The sequence below is a fragment of the Leptodactylus fuscus genome, chromosome 3, assembly GCF_031893055.1.
Source record: "Leptodactylus fuscus isolate aLepFus1 chromosome 3, aLepFus1.hap2, whole genome shotgun sequence".
Lineage (NCBI taxonomy): Eukaryota > Metazoa > Chordata > Amphibia > Anura > Leptodactylidae > Leptodactylus > Leptodactylus fuscus.
The window spans coordinates 40,518,813-40,538,601 of record NC_134267.1 but is presented as its reverse complement, the minus strand read 5'-3'; the positions used below and the strand labels follow the sequence as shown (position 1 = coordinate 40,538,601).

The following is a 19,789-nucleotide window of genomic DNA, read 5'->3' as shown; positions in this document are numbered from 1 at the left end:
TTTATAGAGGCTATTCACCTCTTTCCTTTATCTTGAAGGTCTGCGCCGCGCCGCAGTTTTTGAATTTTTCTTCATTGTGCTCAAAAAGTACAGGGGGCGTTCCCCTGTACTCTGAGCACAGCGTTGTCATCCATTCCAGCACTTCTTTTCTTCTGCTCCATTGACCATTCTCCGCCTCTTCTTAAAGGAGACCACCAAAAATGGCCGACGAAACAGCCGACTACTCATGTCCATTGGCCATTTTGCTGCGGTCTCTTGTAAGAAGAGGAAGACAATGGCTGACGGAGCAAATCTGCAGCATAAAATCAAAGCAGGCGTGGGTTACACAAGGCTGGAATTTGTAGAGAGATCCAAAGGGGAAGACCAACTCAAACTACTCTCCAAATTGTGTTTGGTGAACCTGGCCTTATGAGATCTATCAGGATTTACATCCAAAAAGCCAGCATTGAAATCTACATGTGTACGTATGTACCAACTGGCATGGATTTTGGTGTGAATTTTCATACATTTACATCTTTATTTCAGTGTGGATTTTGAAGCCATTTTTTATTAAATCTGTGTCGAAAAAAAGAAATAAATTGACACTCTGCAAATTTTCAACATAGGTCAATTTCTCTGCGAAAAATTATTTAATTTCTCATTGACTTTAAAGGGATTCTACCACTAAAACCCTTTTTTGTGGTTAAGACGTCGGAATAGCCTTTAGAAAGGCTATTCGTATCTTACCTTTAGATGTGATCTCCGCCGCCCCATTCCTTAGAAATATCGTTTTTTACCAGTATGCAAATTAGTTTTCTCGCAGCGATGGGGGCGGGCCCCAGCGCTGGAAATGCAATGGGGGCGTCCCCACTGCTGCTCGAGAACAGGCTCCAGCGACCCCTCTATCTTCGGCTGGATCTTCCCCTTCTTTCGTCGTCTTTCTTCGGCATCACCTCCGACTCATGCGCAGTCGGCTCTACTAGTGTCTCACTGGCAGAGCCAACTGCGCAGGCGTCGGAGGTGACGCCGACGAAAGATGACGAAAGAAGGGGAGGATCCAGCCGAAGATAGAGGCGTTTTTTTTATGCGTTAGACTTCAGAATTGCCTTTAGAAAGGCTATTCGTCTCTTACCTTTAGACGTGGTCTCTGCGGAGCCATTCCTTAGACATACTGGTTTCAATTGGTATGCAAATGAGTTCTCTCACAGCAATGGGGGCAGACCCCAGCGCTCAAACGGCGATGGAGGCGTCCCCACTGCTGCCAGAGAACTCTGTCCAGCGACGCCTCGTTCTTCAACAGCAACTGCGTCTTCTTCCGGCTGGGGTCACACTCCGCTCTTGCAGGCATGTGCAGTATGCTCCTGTAGTTCTCCGTAGAACAACAGGAAATACAGGAGCATGCGCGCAAGAGCGGTGTGTGACCCCACCCGAAAGAAGACGCAGTTGCTATTGAAGATGGAGGCGTCGCTGGAGAGAGGTCTCTGGCAGTAGTAGGGACGCCATTACCGTTTGAGCGCTGGGGCCCGCCCCCATTGCTGCGAGAGAACTCATTTGCATCCCGACGAAAACCGGGATTTCTACCGAACGGCAGCGCAGATAAGACATCTAAAGGTAGGAGAAGAATAGCCTTTCTTAAGGCTATTCCGACGTGGTAATTAGAAAAAATGTTGGTTTAGTGGTAGAATCCCTTTAATAAACAAGTAAAGACATAACAGAAAGCACAGGGCCAGAAAATGGAGTAAATCTGGCAGAAGACTGACTCAAATTCCTCTTCTGTTTCCACCTTGTAATCGCCCAAACCAGTGGGTTTGCCACGGTTTTTCCCACTAGTTAGGTTTATTCTAGTAGCAGGTTTCCTATATAGAAACTCCCATGAGATAAGCATTACTCTTCTCATCTTCATTTTGACCAATCTGATGCTGCTCAGGCTCTTTCATCTGGACTTTGGGCCACTAGAATTTGCAGGGCAGCAGTTAAGATATGGGTGGATTCGATCCAATTAGTCACCGCTCATTGATGCCTCTTACAGATGGTTCCTGTTGGCATTTCAGCAAGATAACCCATATCTTGTGGAGATTTGACTCACTGACTCAATGTTTAATAAAGCTCAATCTACATATAAAAAAAACCCGTACACACCATCTATTGTAAGCTGACCCCATTAAAGATCTGTAGACCCCAACTCTGAAAGATTAGTATAGAGAAATGGCCCAAACATGTGATATGGAGGAAACTGTTGCTTAGATTCCTAAAGTCATTACCTGATTTACCAACATCGGGGTTCGCTGGTTGTCCTTTCCTCCTCCATATACTGCTCTCTTTTTGGTTCAGTGGGCCTCATCCTTGGCCATTCTCAGCATTTATCCATGGTCCACCTCCCTGCAGGTAATATCTCAGGCAATTTTGCATCTCATACTGTTCTACACTTGCTTTGTATCTGTATTAAAATGACACCTCTGGGGTACGTAAAGGGGCTTAAAAGCATATTTTTCCTCCTGAGAACACTTGATGTATGTAAGTCGAATATACAGAGATTCTTGTGCCAGTGCATTCACCTTTTCTACTTGTGCAAGAAGGCAGAACAGAGAATGCATTACATGTTACTTCTTGTATTCCAGACGCAGATTTTCCCTGGGAACTGAGCTGAAACAGAAGTCAATGGAGCATTCATGCAGTGGAGTAAAATCAGTCTATTGCAGCGGTCACCTAAGAATTGTTCTTGAATTATAGCATGCCTCCAGTTATAGATAACTTCATAAATGAATAGTACAGGTGAATATGAGAAACTTTGTAATATATCTTATTAAAGAAATCTGTTTCCTTGTCTACTTTTCAGACAGTTACTTTCTCCATATTAGTCTATGAAGAGGGGAGGGAGAATAGAAAATACATTCTATATAGTTGCTGCTCCTTCATTCTGCTACTTGGTATTTTCAATACTGCTATGTTGTAGATAAGAGGCTGGCAGTACACAGAATAAGACAATAAAGCAATTAACCAGCCAGAAGGAGGATCCTACTCCAGCTCTTCTATCTTCATAGAGCTCTGTGTGTGATACTAAATACAAAGATGGGTATAATGTAAACTAGCAGTCAGATTGAAGGTAAGGGGCAGGGGAACAGCTTAATAAGTGCATAAGGAAACAGATCTCCTTAACAAAATATATTGCAAAGTTTGTTATATTCACTTGTACTATTCATTCATTCATTCATGTAAAGTTGTTTATAGCTGTTGGTAGGGCGGAGCGATTGATCGAAAAATAACCGAAACCAAACATCAACCAGAAAAACTGACATGATTTTGTTCATGTCGGTTATTTCAATTTAGTTATTACAATATTTGCAAGGTTCTATCTGCAGTTTTGTTTGGACCAAACCAAAACCGTTATTATTATACTCTGGGATCTCTTCAGACTCCAGAGTATAATAATCGGAGGCCTGACGAGGTGAGGGAAGATAAATAACAGTGTTAGGGGGCGTTCACACTACCGTCAGTGTCTGACAGGTAGTGTCCGCTGCTAATGTCCATTCAAAATCTTGCATGGACATTAGGAGCGGACACTAGCTGTGTCCATGACATTTTTCATTCATTTAAATGGAGATCAGGTGCGTTGTTTTACACTCTATGCCTTTTTTTTTGACTGTCCGTTCCTAAAGATGTCCGACTTTTCAAGCGGACGGAAAAAACCTACATGTCGGGTTTTGCTGTCCGCTTGAAAAGTCGGACATCTTTAGGAATGGACAGTTAAGGACAGGCACGGAGTGTAAAACAACGCACCCGATGTCCATTTAAATGAATGAAAAATGTCACGGACACAGCTAGTGTCCGCTGCTAGCCTGTCGACACTGACGGTAGTGTGAACGCTCCCTTAGACACCTCTTTTGTTTGTGTTATGGCTATGAGGACCCTGTCACATGAAATATACAGTCCAATCTGCCGGCGGCATGTTATAGAGTAGGAGGAGCTGAGCAGATTGATATATAACTTTGTAGGAAAAGATTTGGTATAATTTGTCATTTGTTTATTGAACTCTCTGCTCCTTCTTTATGTCAAGGGGGCGGGCCTTCAGTGTTCGGTGTCAGTCGCTGATAGTATCTCCTCTTAAACGTCTCAGTAGAGAAAGAACAAAGACTTCAATGAACGAATAACAAACTATACTGAATCTTTTCCTACAAAATTGTATATGCATCTGCTCTATAACATGATCCCTGCAGGATGAAATGCAGTATCTGAGTCTTCTCAGAAAATTTGAATTTTTTTTTGAGGAAGGAAGTTTCGGATCAGAAGCGAGATGTGTTGCTTTAAAGGGGTTTTCTGGGAAATCAATATCTTTTGGATTGGTCTTTAGTATCTGGTGCGGATCTGACACCCAAGACCCTCACGGAACAGCTGCTTGAGGGGAAACACGGTGGCTCAGTGGTTAGCACTGCAGCCTTACAGCACTGGAGTCCTGGGTTTGAATCCCACCAGGAACAACATCTGCAAGGAGTTTGTATGTTCTCGTGTTTGTGTGGATTTTCTCCCATTCTACAAAGACATACTGATAGGAAAGAAAAAATGAACATTGTGAGCCTTATATGGGGCTCACTATCTACATTAAAAAAAAAAAGCTGCTTGAAGCAAGTGAGCGAGTACTATTCGAAACTCCCGTTTCGAATAGCACGCACCCATAGGAATGAATGGCCACTTCCATTCATTCCTATGGGTGCGTGCTATTCGAAACGGTCGTTTCGAATAGTATTCGCTCATCTCTAGTGAGGACCTCTTACACCGGACCAGCCAGTAACGTAACCGTCATTTGTCACATGACCTGTTGTAAGCTTGGTAGCATTCAAGAGAATGTGACTGTCACAATACCAAGCAGCTGACTGGTGATCTCCTTAATGTCAGGCCAACTATAGTGATCATCAATATTGCAAACCTGGAAAACCACTTTAACCGGATGAATCCTTTGGTGACAGCGCTGTGATAGATGGATTGTAGTCCGTTGCATGAATTCATTATAATATGACCTGGGCACTTTCTACACGTCATCTCAGATCTGGTGGGAGGATAGGAGCGCGCAACGTCTTGATCTTCACTTTGTCGCTCTCTGTATTTGCATTTATTGGATTTTCTTTCTTTTTTTCTTTAAAATAATAAAAACTATTAAAATGAAAAAAACATATATTAATATACAATTTTTTTTTTTTTTTCGGCAGGTCAAACCAGCTTCTCTGCCAGGCCTCGACTAACCCAGACTACGCTGGACAAGTACGTTCCATACAAAGGGTGGAAGCTTTACTTCTCTGAAGGTACGGTGTCCAGCAGACAGATGGATTACACTGCTGATACCATTGTATATCCTGCGCAGCAATCACGCTTTGTCTCTGTTTTTCCGTGTTTCGTCAGATAGCCTTCACAGCCAAGCATTTTTCATCTAGTGCTCACATCAGGAGTCAGGACAGCCATAGCATTTCTCCCCATATCAATTACATCTGCTGCTTATCTGTGTCACTGTCAAATGGGAAATACCTTTCTGGCAGGATTAGATTCCATTAACCCGCAGTGAATTCTGTATTATTGGCTGCTTGTGTGTATTGAGACTGAAGTGTACGCTCTACAGCTGAATACACACAAGCAGATTAGACTGAATGGAGCATTGTCAGGTAATAAAAGAAATGTGACCATGGTAAGAATACATTACGCACATCACAGTCTTGCCTTTGCTCATCTTTCTTATTATAGTGTCCCCCATATCTGTGGCTATATAATACATTATCAGTATTGTCTATCATTTACACGCAATCCACACGGTCTTACTGTAAGTAATTGTAGTTCTACTACGCTGCTACTAATATAGGAAAGCGTCCAAACCCTAAATACACTTGACGTCGTATTCTCATCTGGAAAAATAGACCAGAATAGGACACGTGGGGGGAAACAAGCTGTCTAAGAATTAGACATTTTTAAAGGGAACCCCCCAGGTAACCTTTAAAGTGGGGGTTTAGTGTTCCAGATTGCCCTGTTTTAAATCCATCTGTTTGAAGTGAACCTTTAGGATAGGTTCACACGGGGTTTTTTGGTCCGTAACCTGAGGCGGAGGCCTCCTCAGGTTCCGGTCCAAAATACGGGTAGCTGCGACTGGATGCACTCCGCTCTGGATTAGACCCAAATGAATGGGCCTAGTCGGGAGGAGGGAGTGTCTTCAGGCAGATGTCGTGAGGCAAATCCGGCTGAAAGAATGAGTATGTCGCTTCTTTTTTTCCAGGAGCCGTTTGTTCCGGCTCCCGGAAAAAAGAACTGACCAGCCGTCTTTTTGGTCAGGATTTTAAGGCGGATATGGCCTCAAAATCCTGACCAAAATACCCCATGTGAACTTACCCTTATACTTACCTAGAGATGAGTCAGAGGTGTCTCATCGAACTCCTCTCTGGTGCTCCCAGCTGGTGCACAGTTCTTCAGTGAAACTGAGAATACCCCCCCCCCCCCTCCCCACCTTTGCTGCACAAGTGCCGGAGTTGACATGTGCAAGAACAGTGATGTCACTGCTGATATGTCGCCGGTCTTGTATGTGACTACTGAGGTCAGTGATTGGCAAAGTGGTGACGGGAGCCTCGCCACTTCTGTTCCAATAAGATTCAGGAATAGGGGAAATGATGTCAGATTGGAACTACAGGGACAGGTGAGTATGCTTATCCTAGCCATCATTGGGGTTTATAGGTGGCTGTAAAATACCCTTAAACCTAACAGTAGTCTGTGGCATGACCCGAAGAGAGCTGTACACATAAGGCACATTTGTAGGTAGGAATGGTTCGAGATTCCTCCTCAACATTGTGCATGTCTTATTTGCAGCTACTGAAAATGTTTGGTGAAGATGAGGATTTACAGGGTATGGAATTTGGGGGTTCACTTGCTATTTCCCCCTGCCCGGTCGATGCTTGCTGGGTAAAATACATGAACAGTACAGATGTTTGATACTGCTTCACTTACATTGTGATTGTCTATAATTGTGACTACATTTTATTAGTAATCAATACAGAAATCCTTGGAACTTCCTCAAGGGTGGCCTTGTTATTGCTTACAACTCTACATATGCACATTTAAGACTCAGAGCGAATTCCCGTTCTTCATTAACTCTTCAGTAGCCTCCATATTAATTGACACCAGGGATTTGTGAGACGTCTTTATGATAAGTAGGAATACACATATCTCATCTTTTATGCACAAACGACGTCAGCTTTGTTATATTTTCTCTATATACGCAACATGAAAAACTCAAGAATCCAGATTACTGGTTCTAGGGCCATACCAGCTACTGTGAAGCTACTTACCTGCTTAGATCCAGTCTGCGTTGGTAACCTTTCCGTTGTATTTCAGTTTACAGTGACAATTCCCCGTTTGTGCTGAAGGTACAAGCCTTTGAGAAATTCTTTACAAAACACATAGAATTGTATGATAAGGTAAGTGGCACAAGGCTGATGGGTCTCACAATGTAACATACTGTAAATTCTATTCATTATATTAAAGCGCTGCAGAATATGAGGGTGCTATATAAGCAAGAGTCCCCAAGCGAACTCCCCGAGCTGTGAGCCGAGAGCAAAACTCAGGACAGATCCTATTCCTGTCCATTTGGCGGCCAGTGCTTACTGGCCTGAATGAATGGGGCCTGAGAGGCATGGGCCGCACACGAATGTCCTCATTGTGCTGTTCAATAACGGCGTGATGACATGCACACGGTCATAAGCATGTCGCCTTATTCGGTGTAATAGAACAGCGCCATCTAGTGGCCAGGTTTTGAACATTTTGTTTCCTGTTGTTCATCTATTTATTTTGCTTCCTTCTATAGCGCCATCATATCATAACACTTCACAGATATTGTCAGGGCTTTCTTTCAATGGCAACATGAATGATTTATGTCTTGTATAGCACCTGCCTATTCCATCACAGTGTACAGCACCAGTGCTCACTCACAGCAGTCCCTGCAGGCTCACAATCTAACACTGTATTACAAACACATATATATGACCCATTTTATTAAAACACAAATTAACCTTCTTATTAGAGTTCTGCCACTGTCAAATAGATGACCGGTATCCTCAGATCTTGGATTTCTTTCTATTTCTATGTATACCATTTCAGATCATATTCTTATGTAATCCATGTATGATGCATTGTTTCCTAAGATGATATCTGTCTTATACATCACAGGATGAAATTGAAAGAAAAGGCAGCATACTTGTGGACTATAAGGAACTACTGCAAGACGATGAACTTATGTCTTCTGTTCCACTGGCAAGTGAGCTAAAGGACATGCCTGAGAAATTACTGGAGTGTATGGGGCTGGCCATCCATCAGGTATGCAACTTGTATCTATCTATCTATCTATCTATCTATCTATCTATCTATCTATCTATCTATCTATCTATCTATCTATCTACCCATCTATCTATCCATCCACCCATCCATCCATCTCTAGTGGTACCTATCTATACCTAGTGGTACCTATCCATCTCTAGTGGTACATCTCTTGTGGTACCTATACTATATACAATACATGGCTGGAAGCAGATGGCACTGGTTCCTTAATATTTGCTCGGTGCCATCATTGCAACTCTGTTTCCATTGATACCAATAGGAGCTGCGCTGCAGTACTGACGCTAGGTCACTATACAGGCCCCAGAGCCAACTTCATCCAGTCCTGTATTGTGTATAGTATGGGGGCTGAAAGCTGCCTCATACAGCTGATTGGCGCAGGGGCCAACTGTTGGCCCCGCATTGTTCAGTTATTTATGGCCTATCCTAAGGTATATCACAAGATCCTAAAACTTGGACAACCCCTTTAACCGTGTGAATGTAAGAAGAGAAGTGTTGCTCTTACATAGGTGAATAAAGGTATACTTACAGTGGATATGAATGGGGCTTGCAGAAATGTATGTGCTTGCTGCGAAATGGAATTGTTTTGCGATCACAAAAAACTCTGCATCAAATCTGCCTAAGGCTACGACTAAGACACATCATGTGTCGAAACGCGTCAGTCAGTGTCTACTAACATCTGTTAGTTATTCAATGTAGCTCACTGTATAGCATATTCTGTTTCTCAGAGGTTGCTTAAGAGACACTTGTGGATTTTTTAACTTTAAATTTCCAATTAAAAGTTATTTTTTATGAAAAAGGACGTTTATGCTGGAGTTTTACAATTTTTGAGAAGTTTCTGATTACAAGTTTCTTGGGCCGCAAGAACTCTCCGTGCATTACTCTTTCAAGAACGTGAGTTACATCATTTTTCTACATAATTTTGCAAGTTGAACCTAAATTTTCCCTCCCCCCCTTGTTTCCCTTTGACATGACATCTGAATATAGCCTAGGAGTTGCAATGGATTTTTTCGCTGTTTGAGAAGTGCTGCGGGCTCTTTTCTTTTCTGATATGCATTTGGAGGCACTTTGGATCAAGGACTTTTCCATTTGCACCTGGCTCTTATGTACACAGTACTGCTTTTTCTATGTTTGTTTTATCCATCTTAAGGCATCATGGCATACTGTATATCATGGGTCTCCTTACATAATGGCACCACGATGTACAGGTATGATATGACGATCGCCAGGGTACAGAATCTGTGCACATATGATCAAGAACAGAAACCTGGCTGTGAGTAACCTCCAGGCTACCTCTGTAATGTCCGGAATTAGAGAAACCACTGATAACAACCTTTTAACCCCTTACATGCATTTGTCAGTAATGAGCACAACATCTAAAGAGCCTGACATCAGGCCGGGGCTCACTTTGTGTGCTGGTGTCTCCCCCGCTGAGTGCCAATGGGTTATACACAGTCCAGTCACATTAATGTGACCACCTGTCAAAATCCAGAATAACCTCCTTTGGCAGAGCGGACCGCTGCGAGACGTGCAGGAAGAGAGGCGATGTTGTGATGATGTCACTGGGATGTTGAGCCATGTCGACTCCAGTGCCGTGGCCAGCTGTGCTAGGTTACGCGGTTGAGCATCCATGGCGCGAACAACCCGATCGAGGTGGTCCCACAGATTCTCGATTGGGTTCAAGTCCGGAGAATTTGCTGGCCAAGGGAGTACGGTAAACTCATCCTGGTGCTCCTCGAACCACGCACGTACACTGCGAGCTTTATGACACGTCACATTGTCCTGCTGGTAGATGCCATCATCCTGAGGAAAAACAATTCACATGTAGGGGTGAACATGGTCCGCAAGGATAGAGGCATACTTGTGCTGATCCATCGTGCCTTCCACAATGATGAGCGCACCCAGATGGATGATGACACGTGCCTTCTGCGATTGGTTACTTAACGTTGACGTCAAAAGTAGGCGGTGGTCACATTAATATGACTGGACTGTGTAATTGTGTTGTTGATATCTTTGGCCATATTTTCAGGTGTTAACCAAGGACCTGGAGAGACATGCAGCGGAGCTACAAGAACAGGAAGGTCTTCCATTACAAGAGGCCCCCATTGTCAGTGTGCCTTACATACATGCCAGGTATATAGAATACATAAGTATTTGTCTGCCTATACAATATAAAGTACAAGTATGTTCAAAAAATGTTAATTTTTTTTTTTTCTCCCACAGGGTATATAATTATGATCCGCTGACTGCCCTAAAAAACCTTCGGGCCAACTTGTATGGCAAATATGTTGCATTACGTGGCACAGTCGTCCGAGTCAGTAACATTAAACCACTGTGCACCAAAATGGCTTTTGTATGCAACATGTGTGGTGATGTACAGAGCCTCCCCATGCCAGATGGCAAGTACACCATTCCAACAAAGGTAACACCATGTTTATTTTGCAGCAGTCTAGGCGTATATAAGGTATATATCTATATGGTTAAAGAAATGTTAAAAAGTTAAGTGAGCTGGCACAGGGAGAGGAGGCAGATATATTTGACACTAGCTTTCTCGTCTTACCACCCAGTTACTGACGACAGTGAAAAAAATGTTCATTATCAAGGCTGCATGGAATAGATCAGAATCTGTTAGGGTTAAATGGTCGCTAACTTTTCAGACAGCTCATTTGTCTCATTTCATAGAGTATGTGATTCTGGAATAAAATGTAATACAATTAAAAATGTTGCGTGAAACGTTCCTGCCACTAGGTGTCTCCCTTCCAGCTAATTTCCATTTTGCTCCTTTTTATCAGGGAAGTACATCCATAGATATATTAGATTAATAATATGGAATCAGAGTAAGTGGAGGGGTCAGTTATTTTCTCTATTCAAACATTGAATGGAAAGGGGAGGGGAAGACTCCCTGATGCCCCCACCTTCATAGATTCACACATGTCTGCAAACTGTTGCTCTGTGCAAAGGACTGAAGATTTAGCAAATCTTACAGCTTACAACGTAGTAGTTGTATCTACTTCTGGCAGCTTGTGTTATTACAGATAGGATATTATTCACAGATTGTGAACAGTTTTATTGACTGTGCGCTTAGATTTTTTTTCCTGTGTTTTAGCTGCTTGCCTGTGCGTATTTGTCCTGTATTTGCAGTCCAGTGTCCCTGGATCTCTTATATTAGGGTCACATAGGCTTTTCTCAGCTATTTGCTGTTGTACAATTACTTCTGGCAATATGACAGAACAGTATCAGTAATGTATAGGGGAGGGGGCAGACTGCTTCTCATTGTACACACCCACAGCCTCAGAGACAAATGTAAAATATGCTGCAGCCATAATGGGGCTATTAGCCGTCGAAAAACTGATAGGACACCATGTATGAAGGCTTATACAGTCAAGAAGTACCCTGCACATATTTTAGCCTTTTATGAAATCTCAGGTACCTTTTAACATCGATTTCACAATCCTAGTGAAAATCGGAATCACGATTATTTTGAATTTAATTAATCCGATTAATTGCAAAGTGGTCCGTCTGTCTTCATCTGTCTAGTTTTTGTCGCTTTTGTTTGAGTGTGTCCCATAAGGGTAAGTTCACACTACTGATACGCTGCCTGATTCTGAACGTTAAAACACGTTCAGAATCAGCGCGTATAAAGCAGTTCCCATTCATTTCAATGGGAGCCGGCATACCAGCTCTCCCCACTGAAATGAATGGGCTGCTTTTTTCACTGCGAGCGCTCCTATTGAAGTGAATGGGAAATGCCTGCGTGTACGGCTAGCTCTGCTCATTCTGAGCTCGTATGCCGGCTCCCATTGAAATGAATGGGAACTGCTTTATACGCGCTGATTCTGAACGTGTTTTAACGTTCAGAATCAGGCAGCGTATGAGTAGTGTGAATGCACCCTAATACTATGATGATCCTATTGATATCCCAAACTTGGTGTTGCAGTGCCCAGTCCCAGAATGCCGAGGACGATCATTTACACCAAACCGAGGTTCTCCTCTGACCGTGACGGTGGACTGGCAGACGATCAGGCAAGTAGAGAGCGTCTGTTGTATCAGAGCACTACAGGACATAAAGAAGTGTCCTTCATCTGCCGAGTGTATGTTTTCCATTTCCTACGTGTCTGTTCTTGACAAAAGCTTCCATAGATCAAAGTGTTAGTTGCAAAAGCAACAAGAACAATGCAGCGGTTAGTCATCGCACATAGGCTCTACCGCCTGCGTCCTAGAACACCAATTCAGTCCTATTGAAAATAGATTTATAGCGGCTTCTTTAACCCAAAAAGCAGATATTCCGTGACATTTCCATATGAAAGCAATCGCGATTATATAATTATTTCCAAATGGATAAGAAGAGTTCATGGTTTTTATTCTGCTGCCGCAATTCAGCTCATCCAGGTGCTCTTTCTCTATTCATGGCTGAGAACATTACTTTGAGTTCACATGCAGCAGCGGATGTGTATTTTAGCATATTGCTATTGTCGTCTTTTATTGCCGGAGAAATATATTCTACCTCGTGTCTTCTATATTCTGATGAGCTCCGTGTTACTGATGGATGTGTTAGAATAGTAATTGTCTTTCTGCCCTTTTAATCTGATAAAGACACAGCCGGTTCAGCCCACAGGGCATATTCGTGTCTTTTATAATACACTCATTGACAAAAAAAAAATTGAATAGAAATGCCGAATTGCTGTAAAACTGGGCATGCAGTTATATCTCAGGCGGATATGTGTATCATTACAGGTGTGGTCTGGTTCAATACTGGGTCTTGCCACAAGAGGGCGTAAAATGCTTCAACACCGCCCTTAAAAAAAAAAAAAAGAAAAGGAAAAACCTCTCAGAGGCTACGTTTGGGTAGTGTACCTCTTGCTGACTGCTAAACATACCTCTATGGTGGGAAATTGAAGACATTTTGCTCAGTTGACAGACTTTGAAAGGGGGTGCATCAGTGGACTGAGAGAAACAGGATGGTTGTTTCATCAAATTGCTCACCGTTGTTATCCAGTTGTTAGATGGTGTTGGAAACAGTGGCTACATGAGGTCACACACACGAGGAACAGGCTCTGGATGGCCCAGACATGCCCCCAGTAGAAAGGGACCACCAGCAAAAGCATGAGCAGCTCCTATGGTTTCCTTGCCCACCATCCGGACACAGGTGGCACCTTTATTGTACACCACTCAGTGCTTAAATTGGGCCAGATCGCACCGGAACTCAGTTTCAGCATAAAGAAAAATTGTCTTTCAGTGCTCTGGTATAAAGAACCGTACAAACACCACTATCATTATACCTGGGGGTCTGAAATTATTATAATGATATAATGATTGGAGGGCTAGGAGAGGTGAGGGAATATAAAAAACACTGTTACTTACCTCTCCTGGCTCTGGAAGGCTTCGGGTCTACTTGGTGACGTCACATACGTCATATGGCTTGGGCTTGTGTCCTTATGCATCGGCTCAATTGTCGCATCGACGCAAGCCCGGCTCAAGTGACGTCTCTTCCATCATTGAAGATGGCTGACATCAGCAGGGAGTGCACCGGAGCCCAGGAGAGGTAAGTAACAGTGTTTTTATGTTTGTATCCTCCCCTGGGTCTCCAATCATTATACTCTGGTGTCTGAAAAGACCCCAGGGTATAATAATTGTAGATGGGTGGTGTTCCACAATGGGGCATAACACTTTGTGCAAGGGCCACTCTGGGGCATAATACTGTGTGCAGAGACCACTGTGGGGCATAATAGTTTGTTCAGGGGGAAGGGGGGGAGGTCGGTCAGGGGGTTAATTTTTCCAGAGTTCGCCCTTAAATTTTTTTCCCAATTTAAGCACTGATGCCACTGTCTCTGCCTGGGACATTTCTTAGGTGCTCAACAGAAGGCAATGTTGTGTCTTGGCACCCATTATGCATCCAGTCATTGACCGCCAGCTACTGTCAACATCACTTGCAGTGGTGTCGGGAATGAGAACCTCGTCTGATACCTACTGTAACTGTATCGTCTTCATGGACGAATCCAGGTTCTCTATGGGACCTGACACGGGTCAGGTTTCAGTACAGAGGTCTTATGGTGAGAGCGTCAATCCTCTCTTTGTTATGGAGAGACCCATTGCCCCAACTTCTGGTGTATGGATCAAGGGGAAGCATCGCATGCAACCTTCTCCCTTGTATCTCTATTAGGGAGTTACCTAACAACTCAGCGGTATGTGCAGGACACTGTGAGTCCATATGTGCTGCTTCTCTTGGGAGGGCCTCCAACTAGCATTTTTCAGCAGGATAATGCTCGCCCACACACACAATAATGGCTTCCCAACAATGTTGTCAGATTGCAACACTTCCTTGGCAGATTAATCGCTCATCGAGCATTTATGGGACCGCCTAGGACGCTGGCTTTGGCAGCCTAAGAGCGTGCACGATCTACAGGCTGACTTACAACATCTATGGGAAAACGTGCCACAGGATGCCAATTAGAATCTGTGTGCCTCCATAAGCAACTTGTCATCCTCTCATCTTGTATCCAGGCTAGAGGCGGCCAAACAGGGTACTAGACAAATAAAATATATATAAAATCTGTATAAAAATCAAAAAGAATCAATTCTTTCCTCAAAATCCCCCACAGTCCAAGTTGTCGGACCATTCAGAAATACTACACGATATACTGAGCTGTACTTGTTTCTGTGCCTGTTCTAGACTGCCCTGGTCCTTTCAATCAGCTGGGGGTCCAGGAGTCAGTCTCCCACCAATATAATATAGATGACCTAGCCCAAGGATATATCATTAGTCCTGGAAAACCCTTTTAAATTCAACCACAAGAGGGGGGATCCTACTCAGAAGACCCTCCCTATGTTACCACAATATAAACTAATAGAGAGTTTAACTCAGGATTGTCCTTTAGTTATGAGAACTGTTTTTTTTAGCAACATTATATCAAATATACTGTCTCTAACCTGAATATATTTTCTTTTACAGGGTCCAAGAGTTGATGTCTGATGATCAGCGAGAAGCTGGTAGGATCCCGAGAACTGTAGAATGTGAACTGAGCCAGGATTTGGTGGACAGCTGTGTACCTGGAGATATGGTGACCATCACTGGGATAGTTAAAGTATCTAATATAAAAGATGGTACGTGCTGCCCCATACTAAATCCTGCATCGGGAAGCTATACAAGAAATGTATGATTTTAATTAGATCATTTTTCTTGGAAGGCGCTGGTACTGCAGATCAGCTCTCATTTACTTGCATTTGAGCTAATCTGTAGTGACTCTGTTTAGCCACTACACAGGGAACAGTGCTGTCTCCTCAATTCTCTGTGTTTTAGCAGCGGAGAACTTCTGATCATTGTGAGTGCTGGGTGTCAGGACCACACTGATCTGATATTAATGAATTATACTTAGGTCAACAATAATTTTAGCACAGAAAATCCCTTTAAGAACTGTGTGTCTGCATGTTTGTTTGCGTCTACAGCCGTGCTAAATCCCCACTGTTCCCTTGTGCACCCTTTGCTTGGATTTATTTTACTTGCTGCTCCTTGTATCACTATTATTTACATGTGAATCTGTGGACAAACTACATTTCCCTTGATTTGTCTGCCTGCTCTCACTCTCTGTGATTGCTGTTCATGGGAGAGGGGAAATAAACATCCAAAGGAAACATCTCAGCATCATGTCACTTCAGATGTGGGAGTGATTTATTACCTGTGATTTCATTGCAGGGGAGAGTGGAGACGTGAGGGACACACAGAGAGTGAGAGCAGTCAGGGGAATCATGGGAAATGTAGTTTGCCCACATATTCACTGCATGTACCTAAGCTTGATACAAGAAGCAGCAAGCAGCACAGGGAACAGTGAGGATTTAGCCCTGCTGTGGGTGGATTTGTAGATAATTTTTGGAAGCTGGATAACCACTTTTAACCATAGTGCAAAGGGTGTTGCTGACCCAGGTTCATCCTCTCTCACCTACCCTGGGCTCCCTTGCGACATCTGTCGCACCATCTCGGCTCTCCACCAGCCTCCTGCTGACGTCATGGGTGTCAGTTGTCGTGTAGGCCGTGCTGATGTCATGATGTTTTCAAAGACGCTTTAAAGTTTCCTGATGTTGACACACCCCAAATGGCTCAACCGCAGGCCTCAGTGGGCCCTAGGGGCCAGTGATGTCATCCAAGAGGCCGCAAGAGGTTCACAGTGGAGCAACAGATGCCAGCCCAGGAGAGGTAAGAGAAGGTGAGTAATAATGTGTATTATTTTACCGCACCTCCCCCAGCATCCACTTATTATTCTTTAGGATCTGACGAGGCTCCAGAGTATAATAAAAGCACTTTTGACTCTGACTAAAACAAAGCTGGTGGGAGAACCCCCTAGTACACTGGTGTGTCGCATAGCTCCTCTGGTTTAGGCAGGAGCTGTAGGTATCCGTGTACATCCATGGAATCCCTGTGCCGTTATAAAGTACCTTGCAGTCATGTGTCAGTACATTTTATTGTGCGCCGTCTTTTGTAAACCTATAAGAAGTCTCTTAAGTGCCGCATAACAGTCTTCATTTCTTTCTTATCTTTTATATCATGTACAGGGGGATTCAAGAATAAAAATAATAAATGTATGTTCCTCTTATACATCGAGGCAAATTCTGTCAGCAACAGCAAAGGCCAGAAAGCTAAAGACACGGATGAGAGCGCCAGCCATGGAGCGTCTATGGACTTCTCCTTAAAAGACCTCTATGCTATTCAGGAGATCCAGTCTCAGGAGAATCTCTTCAAATTAATAGTCAAGTAAGTACGTTTCTCTTAATATTTCTGCAGCCTTGTTCTGACAGATCTTAATGATTTATGTCTTCATTAAAATTAATAAGTAGAAGCTTGCTTTGCTAAGCAACATTCAGCATCCATCCTGACAGATAGGACTATTTACTGATGGTCTACATTTAGTCCAGACCTAGACTTTTACATTAGTCTCCAAGGATTGATTAATGTATTGGAAACTGTATATGGTCTAGGACCTATGTAGCCTAATAGGGGTACTCCGGTATTGGCGGTCCAGTGTCCCCATTTCCATAGCAGACTGTGTCCCAGAGCGGCTGCTTGGAGTGACACTCACACGTGCACTCTGTTACTCCATTCAACTCTATGGGGCTGGCAACTACAAGCTGAATACATCGCTCTCCTATCTCCAGCTGCCCCAGAAAGAGTTAATAAGCGTTAATCAGTTAGGTAAATCTACTCAAAATAGTGCCATTTAGTACTACCACTTGTCCCACAAAAAACAAGCCCTCATACAGTTACGTTGGTGGGGGAAAAAAAAGCCATAGGGCTTGGTATATGATGATGGAAAAACGCAAAAAATTATTTGATCATTAAGTTCTAAAACAGGCCAGTCACAAAGTGGTTAAAAACAAGATGGCAGCTTTGGCCCAACTTGTTTGTTTACTTCTCAAATGGAGGAGAAAGTTGTGGGTGCAGAAAACAAGACAGAAGAAAGGTTATGTCGTGTTTTAAACAGAAAATGGAGGCAGATACAACTCTAGGGAGCTCTGTCTGTATCAGTTATTATATTTTTTTAATCCATTGGTCTGTTCCTATGGTGGATGTAAGCCGATGGTTGGTCAGGTAATGCAGGGGGTGTACATCTCACCCAGACTACGAAGGTGGGTGAGATGAGAAAACTCCAGAAGGAATGTTTGTTCTCAGCTGACAACTTTCATCTGCTGAGCATTTTGGTAAATGCTCAGTACTGGGCTGGATTTTTAGGAATGGCAGGTAGGTTGGTAGTGGGACCTGTCATTCTACCCCCCTCCAGTCCACACTTTGGCGATGTTCCGGCAGCGACTCAGCTGCAGAGAGTCTGCTCATCAAGGAGGCTTAAAAAGTCAGCTCCAGCAGCAGACCAGGGGCAGAGTTTGACTGGAGAGCTGACAGAGAGGTCATATTTTTGGAGCTGTGTCCTGAGTGATTCTACTGGCTTTTGATTTCTGTTATCCTAGGTGCGGTAACCTATTCTATGTTCAGTTAGTGCTTAGCCGGGCAGGGATTTATTTTTGTAGTGTTTCCTTTTGTTGCTGCACTACCTTTTTGAGTGAAAATAAACTCTACCTTTGTTTTGGACTAAAGAAACTGGACTTGTGTGTCTATGCCACCCCACCTAGCAACCCCAGACCCTTACATAAATCAGAATATCAGGCAAACTCACGCTAGTGTGATCCTAGCATTAACGTGCTATTGCATGTGCTGTTTTTTCCTATACCAATGAAAATGACTTGGGCTACATGCACACTGTATTTTTTTGTGGCCCTGTGCCATCAGTTTTTTAACTGATAGCGGAGAAACTCATACATTGCTATGTCCCCATGGAGACGACTTATCGCATCTTTTATGTGGGCTAATAAATCATTGTCAACAGCATAGTGCCTCAAGTAAAAGGGGGATGTGCCAGCAACAATATGCAAACTGTGTGAGCAATTGTATCAAAGTGGTCTTCCCATCTCCCTCTCTCATCAGCTTTGTCTGCTCTCTCTTCTTCTCACTTCCTCTATTCTTCCATAAGCTGGGGGTTGGCTTTGACTGTTTGGTGGACAGGACACTATGAAGTACCTCAATAGATATAGACATTGCCTTTACCACGAGAGATTATTTATGATTACTAGAAATGTAATATAAATGCAGATCAAATAATGTTCACAGTGAGTGTATATTACATTACACAGGACTTGCAGTAAACTCAAAGTTATCTTTGTGTTTACATATAGAGATAGCAGACACTGTCCAAACCTTTATCTTATCAAACTGCAATTAGATTATCTATTTATCCAAACCACAGAGTAGAAAATACTGGAAGTAATCCAGAGAACTCAGCCCCCCTCCCTTCCAGAGTGCAGAGAGTCACGTCATCCATTCTATAAGCCTAGATAAGGAGAAATACAGGCCGGGTTCCTTGATGATGGGAAAAGTGAATAATAATATCATGTTGCAGGCAAATTAAATAATATTATAAAGCAATGTATTTGGGAAAACTTGTGATTTTACATAAGGTAGCAGTATAGATAGGATCCTTGAGATGGGAATACCCTTTTATGAGCCTCCCCACATATAGTTTGCATTAGTCATGTAGAAAGCTCTTTAAAGAGGACCTTTCACCATATCCGGGCACAGGCAGTGTTATATACTGCCGGAAAGCTGACAGTGCGCTGAATTCAGCACACTGTCGGCTTTCCCGATCTGTGCCCGGTGTGAAGAGCTTACGGTCCGGTACCGTAGCTCTTCTATGGTCAGAAGGGCGTTTCTGACCATTAGCCAGGAACGTCCTTCTGCCTCGCGGCTCCAATCGCGCTGTACTGTGGAGCGGGGAGGAACGCCCCCTCCCTCTGCTCACAGTGCTCGTCCATAGACGAGTATTATCAGGAGAGGGAGGGGGCGTTCCTCCCCGCTCCACAGCACAGCGCGATAGGTGCCGCGAGGCAGAAGGATGTTCCTGGCTAATGGTCAGAAACG

The 19,789-nt window shown here is 43.4% G+C and overlaps 1 protein-coding gene across 1 annotated transcript in view; it reads left to right on the top strand.

Annotated features, from left to right (window-relative positions):
• The window catches only part of MCM8 (minichromosome maintenance 8 homologous recombination repair factor), a 35,342-nt gene that overhangs the window by 891 nt on the left and 14,662 nt on the right, over positions 1-19,789 (top strand). The window contains exons 2-9 of the mRNA XM_075267457.1: positions 5,181-5,273; positions 7,339-7,421; positions 8,170-8,316; positions 10,364-10,467; positions 10,558-10,756; positions 12,272-12,357; positions 15,284-15,435; positions 16,879-17,077. Of these exons, the coding sequence (XP_075123558.1) occupies positions 5,181-5,273; positions 7,339-7,421; positions 8,170-8,316; positions 10,364-10,467; positions 10,558-10,756; positions 12,272-12,357; positions 15,284-15,435; positions 16,879-17,077 (1,063 nt within the window). The remainder of the gene's footprint in view (positions 1-5,180; positions 5,274-7,338; positions 7,422-8,169; positions 8,317-10,363; positions 10,468-10,557; positions 10,757-12,271; positions 12,358-15,283; positions 15,436-16,878; positions 17,078-19,789) is intronic.